Source organism: Gouania willdenowi, chromosome 19, assembly GCF_900634775.1.
Source record: "Gouania willdenowi chromosome 19, fGouWil2.1, whole genome shotgun sequence".
NCBI classification, from domain to species: Eukaryota; Metazoa; Chordata; class Actinopteri; order Blenniiformes; family Gobiesocidae; genus Gouania; species Gouania willdenowi.
The window spans coordinates 11,901,379-11,921,001 of record NC_041062.1 but is presented as its reverse complement, the minus strand read 5'-3'; the positions used below and the strand labels follow the sequence as shown (position 1 = coordinate 11,921,001).

The window sequence follows — 19,623 nt, the reverse complement described above, 5'->3', positions numbered from 1 at the left end:
TCAGAGGAGATGACTTGGCATAGCGCACTCAATAATTCAGCAGAACAGGCATGTGAATGTATATGATGTCTCATCTGAGACTGGGGTAAGTTGGGGGTTAGCGCATCGGCTTTGCTGCTGCTTGCTAAACTACAAAGGCGTTTCCTGGGGGCTGGGAAGATGGAGGGAAGTGATGAGCAGAGAGAGTAGAGACAGTTTCTTTGTTTGTTCTTTAAGTTCTGTCCCCTGCACATACTTACTGCCGCTGTACTTCTTTCCCCCCGCAGATATTAACACTTGGGCATTAAATATGCATGCCCGCCCCCTCATGTTTATGGTTTTGACTTGAAGGGATGCCAGTACGCAGCAGGTGATCTCTCTTCATGGTGCGCGCTGTAATGGGAAAGAGGACAAGCTTATTGCAGAAATCCCTTAACTACTGCTTCATGCATGAGTGTCCCGAATTCCCTGCGTATTTTTTGATGGCTCTCTTACCCGGCATAAGTCTTAATTAACGTCTGGACTTTTGCAATAGCTGCTGAGTAATAGAGATGAGGACGTAACTACACACATGTGCCAAAACACTAGGAGGATGCTAACGCTCTTAATCTGGGCCCCAGTGTGAAAGTCACGTAATAGAGGATTCCTGTGTTTCCCTCTGAACTCTCCAACCTCTCACACACACACACACACACACACACACACACACACACACACACACACGCATGCAAAGTAGGCCATGCTTATATACTCACGGGGCTTATAACCCACACCAGGTAGACAGCTGTGCACAGAAGAGCGCATGGCACGCCATCACAAATGTGCCCCACTCCCTCGTCCCGTAGCTCTCATCTCCCCGGAGCACCACGGGGTGGCTGACAGCCCTGCTGAGGGCTCTTGTCGCGGGGTGGATTAAGCGGTGATACAAAAAGAGGCTTAAGGGCTGCAGGAAGCAATGACTCCTAAAAGAAGGAGAAGAGGGGGGAAGGTCTTCAACAATGGAATCGCCCACGAGCCTGGAGCTACAGCCAATCAGAAAGCACTACGGTTGAGCACTTGAGTGCTCGCGGTGTCACGAGGGACTGGGTCAATCCCTGGCGACCTTGGGGTCAGGGTCAGGGCACTGTCGGATCAAAGGGGGCATGATCCACGCATGCATGAAGAACACAGATTGATCTGAAATAACTGAAGAATTCATCTCTTCATTATGGGGCTCACTGCTGCCAGAACCGTGAGAAGAAAATCCACATTTTAATGAAAATACACTATTTTCATTTATTTGTCTTTCAAATAAATGTTACAATGGACGTTTGCACTAAAAGTTATCATGTTTAACATCATTATGAAGGTCAAATGTGGAGACCTTCACCTTCCTGAAATGCCAATTGTGTGTAATCAACATCGGCGCCCATGCTGATGGTATAACGCAGTGGTTCCTAACCCTTTTTCGGGTCGCGACCCCATTTTCGGCGAACCCTTAGGGACTTTTTTTTAAATCTTTCTTTATAGAATTAGTTTTTATTGTTATTAAAGTGTGTTACTAATACCGAGTAGCCAGGATTAGTGCACATAGTGATATTTCAAGAAGTTCAAGTATAGAATACAGTTGTTTGATATGTATTGTGTAATGTGTTAAGTTGAAAAAAGAATATGAAGATTTTAAAATATAATTTTTATCAGTTTTGGGTTTTTTTTAACAATTACTAGAAGTTTCAGGCGACCCCACATAGGGTCACGAAAAAAACACTGGTAATAAACAGAAGAGAAACGTGACACACTGTGCACGCTTCCTGTTTTCTGTCGATCGTCAGCCTGAATCACTTCCACTCTGCCTGGTGGACAGAGGAGATGTGGAAGAAGCTGATGATGTGCAGAGGACAAATTGTGGGCTTAGGTCCATAAACCATCTGTCGGCTAGCAGAGATAATCCCCAATGCAGGGGATGCCTGGCTCACTGGCAGCTTCTCCACCACCAGCAGCATACCAGCCCTCCACCCTGTTCACCCCCTCACCCCCCATTAGGGATCCCACACATCAAAACAAACCCCACTGTGTCACATCGATACTGTCACTGGCCTGTATTACACGTCGCTGCTGGCTGGGTGTTCACTCACTGGGGCCTAGGGCTGGGCAAAAAAAATATGTAATTCGTAGATAAAAATTATTTTTATTTTGCAAATTCAACTTTTAAAAAAAATATATATACATTTTTTTTTTTTTTTTTTCGGACTTTTTCGCGTTCCGTCCTTGTGGGTTACCGTAGCGCGATGTGAGCCCGCCGTTTACCCTTTGAGTAGGCAATATGCTGAGATGCTAAGGGAAGAGTTTATTTATGTTTTAATTGTAATGTTATATGTTATAAAATACGTAGTTATCTGATTTCTTAATCAGAAAATTGAAGCTACTGTGAAGTTGCTGTTGCACTTTTGCTTAAACCTGGGTTAAAGCTTGAAATTCTCATTTACTTTTTTATTTTGGGATTGTTCTATGCACGTTAACTCTTGAGAACAATATATCTGATGTCTGCAGTCATTTTTAAGTGCATTGGGGGAAAAAAATCAAGTTTTTCTTCAAAAAATCTGACTTTTTATTTTTTTAAAGCAAAATCGCCCAGCTCTACTGGGGCCTGATTTGCATTATTTAACCCCTTTTTCAAATCTGCAGGTTATCATAGATTTAATAGAAACTGGCTGATTTAAAGGGAAATATGAATTGATAAACCTTCAAAGGTAATTTCCTTTAAGTGCGTAAAAGTTTAATTTCACAATTGATCGTGAATGTTTTTATAGATATTATAGGTTGGGTGACACATATATCACAATATTAAATTGTCACGAGATTTATAGTCGAGGGTACGGGTGGTGTCTTTCTAAAAACGTCATATTATGCCATTATCGCAATCTAATTACCGGTTATTTTATTGAGAGCTCAGGGTATCGTCCCAACTCTAAGATTTCTTTCAAAAAAGGATGAAAACTATGAATACAAGGTTACAAAATTTCAGCCAGTTTTGTTCATCTTGGAGATATTAGATTATTAATCACCTGTGGCATTTTTTAATCTTGGGAAGTTTACTCTTTCTAATAGTTTGACTATAAAGACAATTGTGAAACTTTTAAATCAGATTAGAAAAAATTCTTTATATCATCTATTTCAGTTAAAACATCTTATTATCTTTATATTTTCCACATAGGCTTTCTTCGTCTTTGTCCGATAACTACACTAAACCATAATAAACCTTTATACCTGCTTAATAACCTTAAACTAAGGTATTTTATTTTTGTGTATTTGATGGTTTGCACTGTCTGTTGACCTGGATATGAAAGCTAATATCTTACTATCTTAACCGGGCCATGATTATGCGACCTCTAGTAACCCTGTGCATTCTCTCAAAACACCTAAAAACACCACATCTAGTAGTGTTGAACAGCTTTCATGTGCTTCCCTAAAATCTGTTTTTTTTTCCAAACACTGAAATGATAAAAAGAAAGGAAAGATAAATCTGTAATTTGTGGATAGGCAACAGAAACCAGTGCCAAATGTTCAGCTTCATATGCTTTAATAATAAATCCCTTTCCAGCCTGTTTTTCCTCCTGTTGACAAGCTCTGTGTGTTTGACTCATGCACGTCTCCTCAGTGTTATTCTCACTGCTATGTTTGTGTGTCTCTTTGCCATGCAGGGTTTCTTTCGGAGAAGCATCCAGAAAAACATGGTGTACACTTGTCACCGGGAGAAGAACTGCATCATCAACAAAGTCACCCGCAATCGTTGCCAGTACTGTCGGTTGCAGAAGTGCCTGGAAGTCGGGATGTCAAAGGAATGTGAGTGTGAAAGTTTGTCACGCACGAATGTCGTCCATCGCAAATTTACATTTACAGAAATTCTACATTAATCTGAAACCGGAGTGTATCGTGGCTTCTTCGGGAATCGATGTTTATTATCAGAGGAACGCTGAAAGCGCGACGCAGACGGTAGTGACAGCCAGGGTGTCGCCAGGCTTGGCAGGCCTCTGTGATGAATATGTTCTCACCTGCTGAGAGTGAAAGAGCAGGCGTCTGCTCTCATCATTGCACCCTGGGGGTTGTGTGATCACACTCACACACACACACACACACACACATACACACTCTAGCACAAACACACTCGCACACACTTGCACGGACGGGCAGACTTGATAAAGTAATTGGTTGAGGTGTGACCACAGAGCCAGTAGGGTGTTTACCTCCACTCCATGATGTGACACACACTGTTATATTTCATGCACACTTTTTCCTATTTTCTAGTTTTGTTACAAAGGCCACGTATACATGGGAGCTTTAATTCCCCTTTAATTCAGAATAAAAGTTAAATCCTCTTTAAACTGACCTTGTAAACACTTAATTCTGAATGCAAATTCAATCCCGAATTAAACTTAGATCCAAATTAGGTGGCTGGTTTATTCCGATTTTAATTCCAAATAATTTAATTCCTCTTTCTTGTAAACATTTAATTCCGCTTTAAGTTAATTCCGGTCGTTTTGCGCATGCTCGGCCTGTCAATCCAAGATGGCGGCCCGGACTAGAGCCGAGACTATTTTTTTAATTAGAGCCTTAAAGACAAGGATATAATGAAAAGAGTGGATGGACGGAAGCATAAACATAAACATGCAGACGTTCACAAATGAAACAGAGTAAATGCGTCCCCGTCCTGCATTCACAGTCTGTAATATCACCAAGTTTATCATGGTACCTGTTGTTAGAGCTACTGTCTTTAGCAGAGAGCAAATATTTATTCCTGGTTATTGTTTCCCTGAGTTTTACTGGGCTTTATTTACCGGTGATTAGATCCTATCTCCCTTCTCCTGCTCAGCTGACCAAAGTGAAACCGTGTTTCCGCTTCAAAACTAAAATCAAAATAAAAGTGAAAATAGTTCTTAATATGTGATCTTTTATGTTTTTAGCTTAAAATAAAGATTTGATGTGTGTTTTTTCCCGATAAACATGATACGCCCCCTTGTCCAATCAGAACCCTTCCCAACACCCATAACTAAAGCAGAATTGAATAAAGCCCAATAAACCTGTTTTCCATGTAAACTTCAATTCGGAATTACTATATTTATGCAAACATGAAGCAGAACACTTTGTTTCCAAATAATTTAATTCGGACTAATTAATTCTGAATGGAAAAACATAATGTAACGTGGCCAAAGTGTTTATTGGACACATCAATAATGGCTTCAGAAAACAGTTGAAAAGTACAAAATCGTCCCTTCTCCTATCCACGCACAGACTTAATTATTTCTACATGTACTGAACCGTCTTGTCTACTCTGCGTTCGTGTCGTCTTTGTGGGGCTGGTGAGTTCAGAGGACGGTCCCCGTGCCGCAGCACTGAGGCTCACTGTAAAAGAAGTTATCCTCTGAGCTCCTTACCTTTGAATGGGGCCATTAATCATGGTTAGAAGATCACAGCCGCCTGCTTTTCCACACACTCGGGTGCTCTCAGATACTCAGCACAAAGCAGAGCTGAGGAGTGACAACGGAGCGCCATCTAGTGTTTGTAAACTGGCACTGCTGTAAGCAGTTAAATCAGGGGGTCACCCACATGGTACCCCCAGGCACCAGGTAGCCCGCATGAACCATAAGAGGTACCCTCAGGCCTCTTCTGACAAGAGCACTATTAACCAATGACCTTTGTCTAAAATTGGATTTACTTTCCAGGCTTCAAACTCAGAGAAATAAATACAGGTGACAGATGTAGTCAGAGCTTTAATAAAGTACATGCTGCACTTGATAAGTTTTTGTCTAAAGTTAGGATTGTGTTAAAGAAGCTGCAAAGTAGATTTTTCTAAAATATTACAAAATATTTCAATTTAAAACAAGATTGTCATGTTTTACAAATAGTTAAAAAGTTGTTTATTAATGGCTAGTTAATGGGAACATAAAGATTTCCTTTGAAATATAATGAAAATTAAACAATTGCATGAATTAAGAAAGAAAAAAGTGTTGCACGTTGAAACATTTCTTACTTTTTCTAAGTTACTGCTGGTTTTAAGTGTATATCAAACCGGTAGCACTTTGGATTATTTAGTACCTTTGAAGTAGCTCACAGTTTCAGAAAGGTTGGAGACCCCTGAGTTAGATCTTAGGGAGATTATTTCAAAAAATAAAGCTCAAATTGAAACAGGGAGATCTTACATGTTACTTCAAGATGTGCTTCCACAAGTTGACCTGTCAGCCACTCCTCTTCCCCTTATCTTCAACACTTCAAACAAATGTATACATTTCTGAACCCAAAAACATTAAAAAAAATTATATAAATGATCATAAACAAAAAGCTAAAGATATACTCACAACTCTATTTAATAGTCCTGTAAATACTATATTCTATAGTTGGGTAATCAATTAAAGTCTGGTCTCTGAGGACAAATGTACCCAACCCGTTTTGTCCACCATTTTTGGAATTTATCTGATTTCACCTTAACAGAAAAAGTCAAGTCTTTGCATAATGTAGATGTCATGAATAATTTTATACCAATCCTCATTTGTTGATGTGTCTGGTTGTAACCACTTTGCCTTCTTTAGACGTTAGGGAGATTTCATATTTGAGCGTATGTGTGTGTTTATAGATTTGTAGATTACATCTCGACTTTGATGGGTTTCTTTCAGTTTGTAATGATGCTTTTGTCGGATTAATTTGTGCAGAGTGTTGACATTGTTGGTCACAGCGTTGACTTTGGCTGGAGAAGGTGGCCAGTCGGCCGTCTGTGGCCAGCAGGGACTCTTTGTGCACTCACACACACACACACACACACACACACACACGAGAGAGTTCACACAATTTATGAAAATGCACTCTTATTTTTAACAAAGTCAAAGCCACTCTCAGAAACGTACCGACAAGGTGATGCAAACCAAAATGCTTGAGCAAATACACACTCTGACTGCTCCACCTTACACGCCCTGTCACACATGCACGTGGCGATGGTGTGTGTGTGTGTGTGTGTTAGGTGACCTTGTGTCTAATAGTAGACAGCTCCAGACGACAGGGCCAGGCCTGCTGCCAGGTGGCAATGCCAAGCAAGATGGCATCAGAGGGAGGGGTCGATATCAAGTCCAAGCAAAGGATGAGGTTTGAAAATAGTGGAAACCATCGGCTGGTTGGTGTCCTTTCAAATGTACAATATTTATAACCTTTGCTAGTGGCGTCCTGATGCAACTCTTTTACTTCTCATACGATACTGATACTGCAGCCAATACCAATATCGGTCCGTTACGATATTGCCACGTATTAGGGCTAAGCGGTATACCGGTTCATACCGAATACCAATATATTGTTTTGTTATGATATAGTATATATCATAACAAATATGATATACGTATATATGATATACGTATCATATATATATATGATACGTATATGATATATATTATTAATTTACCTCCGTACCGTTGCGTTTCAGACTGGGTCCTTTTCAACGTTGCCTTTCTAAATAGGAAGGTAAACAGTAGCGCTCTGGTGTTAGTTACGGTGTAAATCATACGTGTAAATGGATCCGAAAGACACAATTGAAAGCTCTGAGGCTGCATGTGAGCATGTGCCTGCGTGCGCATGCCTCTGCTCCAGGAGAACAACACTCACAGACACAGAGGCAAGGTTAGCTTAGGATGTCGGCAGTAATACACAAAAAAAAAAGAGAGCAAAGGATCGCACTTTGTAATTCCTATAACATGGAAATAAGTTCTGGTGGAGCTGCAAACAAAACGCTACCACATTCACCATAAGAAGCCACCACACCACTGAGTGTGCAGCATTTAAAGCTAGAAATCAAGCTAATGCTAAAGCTAAGCTAACGCAGCAAAGAGCCATTGCGCTGCTGTTGCAAACTTGTATTAGTGTGGAATTATTCTACAATATTCACTGAGACCATCCTAAGTCAATCTACTGCAGTCATTTCTCTCTCAACCAGTAGAAAATGCTGTGAACACCTGATTATGCATGAAAAAAAATACTGTCACATACCGTGAAACCGAATTTTGAAAAATACCGTGATATACATTTTTGGTCATACCTCCCAGCCCTACCACGTATCATAGATACTTATGTTACTTTGTTTTGTGGTGTGGAAAGTTGGAAAAGGCTTGATTAAGTGATATTAGTCAAACCGTCTGCAACGGTAGGTATGAGAAAAACTGATTCATTTATTATTAACCAAAGGGTTTCATTCATTTCTACCATAAAACATAAAAATAAATACAATAAAATAAGATAAACTGATTAGAAGACCCTGAAAAATAACCTAAATAAATCCAATAAAAACAACATTTTTATTAGATGCTATATTTTATTACAATGTAATGTGACACCCTTAACCTTTTCCTTTAGTATTATCTGCGTGTCCTCTTCCAAACATATTTTTCTCCCCTGTATATAGATATTATTTTGTTGTTGTTGTTTTATAAGGCTTGGCGCTTCAATGTTATATTATGCCATTAGCTCATCATGTCATTGATTTATAACTTTTTACATCACTTATCTCAGGTAAGCCATGATTGTCTATCTTTTATTTTCTATTATTTTATTTGATGGACAGAGATGGGCAGATTTGCCGAAATATAAATCCTGTAATTAGATTGATAAAATTGTTGATCTTCGTATGCCAAAATTAATAAATAAATAAATAAATTAACAAAAATATAGCTATTTTCTCTATTTATATTATGATAATTTTGACTATTGTACCAATGTTCCTTAGCGCTGATCTTACGCCAGTCTTGGTTAGTTAAGTATTAAGTCTTCTTATTTTAAAGTGAGCCTATTATACTGTCGTGTTATAAGTTTTGTAACTTAACTTTAAAATGTGAGCCACTTTTTCTTCAAAATGCAAGTTGTTCTTTTTGTATACGCAACCTTTTTACAAAAATATGTAACGTTTTCCTTGTGGAAGGTGTTATTCAGCAAAGCAATGGCGGAAAGGATTAAAAGTAGGATAAAGAAAAGCACAGATTTATGGAAAACTGGAAAAAATAAACAAAAATACTAGTGTGGGATAAAAGAGAAAGATGAAGGCCGTGAGAGGGAAGTGTATTGAACCTGCTGTGAGTGAGAATGAGGATCCCGAGTTGAGCGAGGAGGGAATAGTGGGAGGGAGGAGAGAGACTGGAGGACACAGAGAGAGTGGGGGGAAGTTTCATCAATGTCGTCGGCAGCTCTGCGCTGCGAGCAGCAGGAGCACGGGAACATTGACATTTTTATCTTTCCATTGAATTTAATCTGTGTGATGGACGAGCTGCCAGCGCTTTAATTTTCCTCACACGAATTATCCCCGTCTACACACCTCGCTCTGTCTCGTACACACAAACACACACACATACAAACACAGATGCAATGCACACAGTGGCACTGAAATCGTCTAATGTGTGCAGCTAAAATCTACAATGAGAACAAATGATTAAGTGCGTGTGTGTGTGCGTGATCACAGAATGATCACACTGTGTATGTTACACACCAGCAGCCATTGTAAATCACTTTAATGCAATAAGCGCGTAACTGCAAACAATCCAGGATGCAAGTCCCCCCCATTAGCATTCATATTCCCATAACACATTTTGAAAGATACATCACTCCATGTGGACACGCGCGCAAGTGTGTAACACACACATCTTTTCACACACACACACACGGAGAAAAAAAAAAAAAAAAAAAAAAACAGTGCAGAAGGCAGTATTTCTTTCATTTCACTACCCCTCAGCCCCTCCGCCCCTATGTTATTGCATGTGGCAATTTGCCATGACAGATTGCCAGTCGTGCCTAATAGTTCTTTAATGACTTCATTAAATTGTGTTGTGCGGCCTATGATTGTGCTGCCGATTTGTCAGCGTGGGTAATGTCGGGGCACAAGGGATGCCCCACTTTTATTTGTGAATTAATTGGATGTTGGCTTACGATGACATGAAATAGAAGCGGTTATTAGAAAGTTTTCCACGAAGACACTTGCTTTAGTACATACTCGCACCAACAGACACCGGGAGGGGTCTGTTGGTGCGTCTCTTTTTTGGGGGGTAATCAGTGCTAGGCAATAACATAATTCAGGATCAGACTTCCAGACTCTCCCCCCACCCCCCGGCCTTTCCCCTTCCCCTTCCTCCTTCCCTTCATGTTCTCTGAGGCAGGGAGGCTGATGAATGAGCAGCGACACAGAGCAGTGCTTTCCTCCTTGGCCCCTGTCCAGACCCCCTCTGTCAAAGACACTGATCCTCCATCAGCCCGAGCACTTCGCCCTAAATGGTCAAGGTTAGGATTAGGATGTGAAAAACCTGATCTCAGCTCAGTGGTTAGGGAACTGCAGGTGTCTTCAGGGACTTTTGGAAAGGCATATTTTATTGAAAAGGGGAATAAAGAGTGATGGTGCACATAAAAAGGAAGCTAAGTGAGTAAAGCAAGAAGAAGAAGGTGACGTATACCTAGCAGAGAGAGAGAGGGAGGGAATAAAGAAGAGAAAAATGCTGCAAGGCTTTTATTTGCTGGTATGAGCTCTGCAGCCTGAGCCCTTTTAAAACCATTAGAGAAAGGATATTTGTCATATTATGTTATGTTATTAGATTAGCTGGGACCCCTAATGAAAGCTGTGGCAATTTGTCAGCCTTATGGATAGCTCCATCCACCACCACTATTCATCAACCTGCGCCCCGTCTCGCCCAGTCCACCCCCACCCCCACACACACACGCACACACACACAAGCATAGCCCAGTTGCTGCTAATGCTAAACAACTGAGCCGCTCTGAGTGGATGGGCTGAGGAAAATGGTTCCTGCTCATAATGGGATTTTAATGCTAAACATTCGGGGTAAGCATACTCATCCCCTCCAGATCGCCTAGAGGAGTGCGATAGTGGATTATTTCAAGGTTTTCCTCCTTCTCTATGATTATAGCCCTTCCTGGAAGAGGGTGTCTGAGAGCATTTATCACACAGTGTCAAATAAAAGAAGATGAGGCAGCTCTTTGCCTCAGACGTCTTTTTTCTGCAGATGACTTTGGCTTTGATCTCCATCTTACTTTACCTCCGAATAGTGTTGAGGTGCTAATTTAAATCCAGTGCAGGATTCTGGCTGTGCGCTCACATGCAATCTTATATTTACAAGCTCAGCATTTGAGATTAAAGCTGCAAATTTTTATTGATTGATTTAAAAGAAAAAAAAAAAAAAAACACAATGAATCACAGGTTTTGTCCTCAGAGTGAATCCTTTGTGTGTTGTGTGCTCTTTGCAGCAGTGAGGAATGACAGGAACAAGAAGAAAAAAGACGAGAAGAAGCAGGAGTGCACTGAGAGCTACGTGCTGAGCCCCGACACGGAGCAGATGATCGACAGGGTTCGAAAGGCGCACAAGGAGACTTTCCCCTCTTTGTGCCAGCTGGGCAAATACACTACGGTCAGTGACACGCCTGCCTTGTCCAACATGTTGACTCAAGTCATCCACTGCCTTTTTATTTACCTTCCAATTGATGTGAACGTTCGCAGACTAACAGCTCAGAGCGACGTGTAGCCCTGGACGTAGACCTGTGGGACAAGTTCAGTGAGCTTTCTACCAAGTGCATCATCAAGACAGTGGAGTTTGCCAAGCAGTTGCCCGGATTTATAACGCTTACCATCGCAGACCAGATCACTCTCCTAAAATCAGCTTGTCTGGACATCCTGGTACGAAATCTTTTAAAAACACTAAACATTGCATAGATTAGGGGTTCTCAAATGTTTTGGACCCAGGGATCCCTTAGAGCAGGGGTGTCAAACTCATTTTAGTTCAGGGGCCAAATGCAGACCAGTTGGATCAGGGGTCTGCAACCTTGACTCTCAAAAGAGCCATTTTGCCTAATCTCACCTGGATTAAAGTCCTTACGGAGCCAAAAAAAAAAACCTTTTTAATGAAGACAACATAGTATTTTGAATTATATCCAGTTAAAATTATATAAAATAATGTTGTGTAAAAAAAAACATTTTTTTTAGATAATGTATTTAAAGGCTACAAAAAAATAACTTGAATTTGATAACACATAATGTCAGTCCACACATACAGTACTAATTGCTCATTTCTTTCCATGTTGGCAGTTAAATTCATCTGTCCCCCACACATACATAAAATGTACATTAGTTATCTTACCAGGGATTCAAAACTTAAGGTTAACCACAGGCGCAGGGAAAGTTAATGGTCTATTGATGTTTCAGGAGGTGAAGTAGAAAGGTGGCACCATGTGATTTATTTTTAGGGTTACAAATCTTATATCGTGATTTTATTTGGTGTCAAAATCATTCATCATTAATACCCTCTGTAAGAAAATAATTATTTATTTCATTTTTTTTTTTTTTTTTAACCTATAGGGAGCCATTGCGAAAGAGTCAAAGAGCCACATGAGGCTCCAGAGCCACAGGTTGCAGACTACTGAGTTTGATCATAAGTGGGAAAACTGAACAATTTCAACATTAATGTGTCCCAGTTTACACTTCCAGTTATAAATTAGACATAAAGTATGGAAGGCACCAACAACATCTAACCAATAAGTAACAGATACTTACAGTAAATGTCCTGTGATTTATTTATATGGGGAGATTTTGTGGAATAATTTGAGAAAAATTGCAGGTTTTGGGAAAAATTTGGACTTCATTCAACAGCACTTTACAACTGAATTGTTTTCACACAACGATTCATGTTTCTGCGGCGGGCCGAATCAAATGCTCTGAAGGGCCGAATTTGGCCCCCAGGCCTTGAGTTTGACACATGTGCCTTAGAGGGATGAAACATTTTTTTAAGGACTATTATACAATTAATTATATATAATTAAGTGCCATTTGTGGTCTTAATTGCCATAGAAATGATCTATTCTTAGAATGCCTCATCTTTATTATTTAATACTTTGTAGTAGAAATGAATTTAAAGTACATGTACGTACTAGTGTAGTATATAACATGAAATGTGTTTAATGTATTACCAATAAACAAAATATTTGCATATTTATTTGAAAAGAAATGTAAGTACTTTTTTGCACAATTTTATAGACCTAGAAATAGCCACCGCTAGAATATACTAAAAAATTTGCTAACCCCAAATTACTATATAACGTTTTACTCTGTACTTTATGATGAGCAAATGTACCTTTTTTTTAACTTTTTGGGTGGTCACATGTTCAAGTTTGTTTTTTTTATGGATGCATTGGTCCCCATATGTAGTTATACACTTTTGTAATGATAACACATGAATAATAGGTTTGTTTTCCAAATTTACTTCATGGACCCCAAAGCTATGGCTCGAAGACCCCTATAGTTCCTAGTACTCAAGTTTGAGAACCACTGGCCTAGATTTTGTTCCATGGTTTTCACCTGTGCTCTCTTCCTCTGCAGATACTGCGGATCTGTACGCGCTACACCCCAGAGCAGGACACCATGACGTTCTCAGACGGGCTCACGCTAAACCGAACACAGATGCACAACGCTGGGTTTGGACCCCTCACCGACCTCGTGTTCGCTTTCGCCAACCAGCTCCTTCCTCTGGAAATGGATGACGCTGAAACGGGGCTCCTCAGCGCCATCTGTTTGCTGTGCGGAGGTACGACACAATTTAATTAATTAAAAAATGTATATTCTAGCTTTTAACGTTTCTTTACTAGCATGTAGTTGTTCCTGTATTGTGTGTGCATGTGTCTGTGTGTTGGGGGTTGAAAAGAATAAGATTTTGTATTGTCTTTTGATTTTTACATTTGAGATTAATTGTATGATCACTTTGGGTTCATTAAAGAGTTGCTGTGGGTTTTTCTCAGATCGTCAGGATTTAGAAGAGGCAGACAAGGTAGATGTCCTGCAGGAGCCGCTTTTGGAAGCGCTGAAGATATATGTTCGGAAGAGGAGACCCCACAAACCTCACATGTTTCCTAAAATGCTGATGAAGATCACTGATCTGAGGAGCATCAGCGCTAAAGGTATACACTCTTCATTTTTATATATTTATATATATAATAAATGAAAGAACACTTGAGTTGTGCTGTGAGAATATTACAGGGTCCCCACGGTCATGAAGTTAATGGAAAAGTTATGGAGTTTGAAAACACGATTTTCCAGTCTTGAAAATTCATGGAATAATTGAACTGTTTTGGTAAAGTCGCATATTTTATTTTAATGTTTAAAATCCAACCTTTGCTATTACTATGGGACGTTAAGCAAGTCTTTAAAGGCGCAGTCCGCAACTCTCAGATCTCTCTCTCCCCCTCCTTCCCCGCTGCTCTCTTGCCCTGCCTCCAAACTTTCCAAAGTCCCTCCCTCAGAGGGGCTAACAAGCTAACGTTAGTCCGACAGCAACATCACAGTAATATGACATGCTCTGTTAAAAGCACTCTCTCTCAATGTGCACACACCTCAGCAGCAGCAGCAATGTCACTTACAGCAGCTCACAGGGAGGCTGCTGCGCGCACATGAACAACACATGCAGTACAGGGTTCTAGTGTAACAATTACGAATCAAACATAATGTAAATCAAGCAGCAGTAATTACCTTTCAAGCAGAAAAATCACCAATTCCATCTTCTACTCCTCCAGACCATACATACACTGCACAAAAAAAGACGGCGCTCCAGTCCCAGGACAGGGGCGGGGACTGTGAGCAACAGCTGTCAGACAGTCCATCAAACACAATCCTGGCTCTGATTGGTTCTTTTTGCTCGGTCGCGGTGCATAAGGCAGCAGTGGTGGCTCAATGAGCCTGTTTTTTTCACACAAACTACTAGTTTCATGTAAAGCTGTCCTTACATAGTGTCAGCTTTAGCAAATATGACAAAAAGTAACTTTTATAAGAGTTGCTGACTGCACCTTTAAACCTAACACTTTGTGCAGTACATCGTATTTAAATAAAAAGCAAATTTAAATTGTCATCTTATACTTAAACACGGTAACAGTGAGTTGTTGTTTAATGTTACATTCAATTGCGGATGCATCGTTATTTTGCAAAAATATTGCAAAATGGGTGTCAAAGGCAATTGTGCCATTGTTCAATGCTATATGATAGCTAAGTGATGGAAGCAACTATTGTTACTAACTGTGGCACACTGTCAGACCTCTGTTACACTGGAAAGGTCCGCTCATTTTTGTGAAAAAAGTGTGGGAACCGTATTAATGTTGGTGGTTAATGTTTTCACTCTTTCTCTGCAGGGGCCGAGCGTGTCATCACACTAAAGATGGAGATCCCAGGCTCCATGCCACCTCTCATCCAGGAGATGCTGGAGAACTCAGAAGGCCTGGAAAGCGGCGCTGCTGGCGGCCGGCCCAGCGGCGCCCCCCCAGGCAGCTGCAGCCCCAGTCTTTCCCCCAGCTCTGCCCAAAGCAGTCCAGCCACTCAATCGCCATAGTAACAGCCCACTGTTTTTTGTTCTTGTTTTGTTCCTCTCCGTCTCTTCCTGGAGGTGAAGAGGAGCGGGAAAAGGAGGAGGGCGTTGACCCGAACTGCTGAACACGGGGCACTGGCAAAGCTGAGCTCCTCCTCTCCCACCACACAAACCCACCAAATGTCCTGATCTGCTTTCACTCACTCTGGAAACACTGCCCCCGGTGGGAGGGAAGGAGAGGCTTGGGCAGGTCGGAGTAAACAGAATGCCTCGGAGATACCGCACCGTAAACACTGCTGATGACTTTTCCTCCTTTTTACCCTGTTCTCTCCACTGCTGGCCCTGCTCGCTCGCCCTTTCTCCCAAAACGACTGAGGGAATCAAATCTGGATGCACCAGTGAGAGATTTTTGGATGAAAGTGGGAGTGGGAAGGGCACGGGTCAGACAGAAAAACATCAGAACAATGAATAAAGACTGACTTGATAAACACCAGACACTTTTTGTTGTACTCTGAGGCAGAATGCAACTTTTGGACTTACAGACCCTTCTCCTCAAAGACTTTGTGGGTCTTTTTTTTTTTTCAGTTTTAAAAAAAAAAACAGATTTCGTACAAAAGATATATAAATATATAGAAAATAAGGAACTATTGTGTTTGACATGTCCGGGAAGAGATTGCTGGTTGAAATGAGGACATGTTTTCTGAATTGAGATTAGAATTTGTCGTACTCCTTCACCCTTTGAATCCTTTCATACTCATTGAGAGTACTGAGAAAGACGTCTCAGCTACTGTACGTTATTTTGATGAACAAAAAAAAAAAAAAAAAAAAGAGTTGAAATGTTTAAATTTCTCTCCATTCTACACACACACACACACACACACACGCACACAACATACAGACACACAACTGTGCACAGAAAACAAGTCGCAATGAATATCGCCGACACTTCCAGGTTGGATTTGTTTTCCTTCTTTTGTTTTTTTTCTTCTTTTTTTTTCTTTTCCAGGAGTTGGAAAAACTGATTGTATAACTTGTTTGTATGATATGGTCACAGGTCCTTTCAAGAAATCAAATTATTGAAGATGCATTATCAAGGTATATTTTAAGTAGCCTTTGAGTTTGTGTATATAAGCTGTATACATTTCTTTAAGACTATGAAGAGTTTTTAGGCTTCACCTGATTTTTTTTTTTTTTTTTTTTAAAGAATTCCTTTTGTGTTTTGTTTATAGGTTTGTGATTTAAGAAAAAAAAAAAAAAGACATTTTGAGCACATTTTTACTGAAGGAAGTCCTTTCATGTTTTTTGTGACCATCTAAATACTCAGACAGACCCTTCACCAATCACTGGCTGGTCAGAATGTGGCTTTCACAAAGAATTTCAACCGTTGCCCCCATTTTTCCTTGTCCAAACAGATTATTACGTATAGCTTTCCGTAGCAAAAAGAGAGTTTTACTCAGAGATGGAGCGAGCGAGATGCCGTCTGTAGCATGGCAGGCTCCAGCTTGGTTTCAGAGGGGGGGGGGAAATGTGAAGAATGGTGTAAATATACTCTGTATTAAACACGAGTGATTCTCATTACTCTCTGAATGGATCGATCTGTAGCAGACAGAATAAGACTAGATTGTAGCGGTCCCTTCTACCCTGTGCAGGTCCTTTAATGTGATGTCAGTCAGCGACGTCCTCATAGATCTCACTCCAGGCAACCTTTGGTAGAATAAAGGATGTGACTTTTTAGCACATCCAGAGCAACCTTTCTCCCTGTGAATCACTTTACACCAGAACGCCTTCACCATCCAGACCATCAGTACTGTACACAAACACACACACACACACACACACACACACACACACACCAATGTCTCAGGAAGGACTCATTCTGTATGCTTGGCCTGTTATTTGTATGTGTTCTGTGCTGCACCCCCTTAGCCTCCAATCACAAACGCACATGTTAAATCACACTTCTGCTACTGAGCCCCCCCCCCCCGACATTTAATTGTATTTTTTTTTTTCTTCAGTCGATTCACTTTTATTTGACCTGGTTGACCAGGGCTTCTACAGAAAAAGGTGTCGACCCCGAGCGCTCAGCGTGACGCAGCATAGGAGGCCAGTGTGCAGTCTCGTGAGATGTTCATGTGTAATTTTTAAATGTACGGTTCAAGCTGCTTTCATCATTTTAGGACTTTTAACATGTCCAGAACATCGCACAACATCCCAACCCCCCCCCCACAGCTAATCTGGGATAATAACAGACACACAGTCAGTTTGAGAAGTATGAAATGTGTTGCAATTTTGTCAAGATTTATGCAGCGGTTAAAAAAAAGAAAATTTAAAAAAACAATAAAAAAAAGAAGAACATTTAATATTGAAAGTCTGTGTTTTGTTTTTCGTGTCGTTTGTTTAAGTTATTTCGGATATGATCATATTCATGCACAATACATCATTAAAAAGAACAAAATGTGTCTTAGTATATTATTTCTAGCATGCTGTTGGTCAACCCTTCAAAGTGACTCCTAATGCAGAACAATATTGACCATATTGATTAATAATTTATCCAATGTTTTGATTTGATTTGGACTAAAACAAATCTATGACCCTCATCACTTTTAATGGTTTTTCAAAGGATTGTTAATAAAAGAAAGAACTTCTTTTCAGCAGATTTATATACTGCATGTATTATAAACAATAAAGGAATAAAAAATATGATGCTGGTAGCAAAACATTTATGTATTATATGTTCACAACTGTAATTTAAAAAACAACAACAACACAAACTAACAAAAAACTATAAATCATGGCAAGTAACTGGAACTGATTTTTTGTGTCCGACTTTGTTCTTTATTGAGGATTTTACTTGGTAAGTTTTGCATTTTAGTTTTAAAATACAATGTGAGAATAAGGTAATAAAGCACTTGTCAAATAAATTCACTGCCAAATCTGAATCATATTTGACCCATTAGCGATGCATAGACAATTGGAAGCAAAATGTATTAATAACTGTCCATAGTAGGTGATGAAATATTCTGTGTCCACTTTTCCCAGTTGCAGAATAAAATTAGCTTTATATGCCTAACTATAAATATTTTAAATGGCTTCAAACGTATTTAACAAGAAACTACAGCTCTCTTTTATTATTAGTAACCAGCCGTAATATAGTGAAGTCTATTCTTATTATTTTTATTGAAAAGTAATTTTTAATTGGTGGTTTAATGACAAACCAGAAGGTAATCACCTTAAAACATCAGCTGTGCATGTGACTTTATGTGTGCTGTATAATAATAATTAGGAGTGTGACTATATCTCGATACAGCGATATATCGCATTATTTTTTCGCACGATTGATTATTGATATGCTCGCTCTAAGTATCTGTTACGGCAGAATTTACGGTTGACCTCATTTGAGACATGATTCATTGCTCTGGTTGAATGATAGAATCCAGGAGAAGCATTGATGATTTAATAAAAAATGATTTTATTCTAAACTAAATAAAAGAATACAAAGTGGAACAAAGTGAAACAAAATTAGCGTCCGTCCAGGCGGACGTCCAAAGGAAGTGCCGCGCCCCGCCCTGACAGTTTCAAAGCTTAAGCTTTTTATACAGATAAGAAAAGGTCCCAACAGTGAGAGACAAAAGGGAGGGAGTCAGATGCCCATAGTGGCAATGTTGGAGGATGATGAAGATGTTATGAGAAGGTTTGGCTCCAGTCTTTATCTGTCTTGATAAGTGTGTACGTCAGTGTATGTCCTTGGCAGAGACTGTGCTGCACTGAGAATAATACGATCTGTACTGTTTAATCATGATTCAGCTGTTCAAAAGTGTAAAGATTAATGGAGTCGTCATGTATTAAAACATGACAAATTGTACACATGAACATACATTTGAGGATATGATGATGAATATAAAATTTGCCATGACATATCGTTTTTTGTTTTTTTTTTCAAAACCTTTCCTGCTTTTTCACTAAAATGTGCAGGTACGTCTTCACAGAAATGTTGTCACTGTTTGTAGAAGGAACCAATATATTGTTTACTGGAATATTGCACTATAATGGTGTCACTGGTGAGAAAAGACCCTATTTTTTGTTTACAGAAAGCACTATTGAAAATACTTATTCATTTACATTGGTATGTTGACACTTATTTACAGAAATCTTGCACTAAAATAGTGTCACTGTTCATAGGACACTTTTTCAATTTATTGTCTTTCAGATACAGTATATAAAATAAAAATTGTATTTTTTCACTTCATTTTTTTGTTTCTTGTTATGTCATAGATTATCGTAGATTGATTTCTGACCAATATATCGA

The 19,623-nt window shown here is 39.7% G+C and overlaps 1 protein-coding gene across 9 annotated transcripts in view; it reads left to right on the top strand.

The window, feature by feature from the left end:
* The window catches only part of raraa (retinoic acid receptor, alpha a), a 181,907-nt gene extending 165,697 nt beyond the window's left edge, over positions 1-16,210 (top strand). For 7 of the 9 annotated variants that reach the window (XM_028475405.1, XM_028475406.1, XM_028475403.1 and 4 more), the window contains 6 exons: positions 3,660-3,801; positions 11,227-11,387; positions 11,477-11,653; positions 13,349-13,553; positions 13,765-13,923; positions 15,145-16,210. In XM_028475405.1, coding sequence (XP_028331206.1) covers positions 3,660-3,801; positions 11,227-11,387; positions 11,477-11,653; positions 13,349-13,553; positions 13,765-13,923; positions 15,145-15,341 — 1,041 coding nt within the window. In that variant the 3' untranslated portion in view covers positions 15,342-16,210. Of the gene's footprint in view, positions 1-3,659; positions 3,802-11,226; positions 11,388-11,476; positions 11,654-13,348; positions 13,554-13,742; positions 13,924-15,144 lie in introns of all 9 variants that reach the window. The other 2 variants (XM_028475402.1, XM_028475410.1) reach the window with 2 other exon arrangements.
* The last annotated feature ends 3,413 nt before the right edge of the window (positions 16,211-19,623 follow it).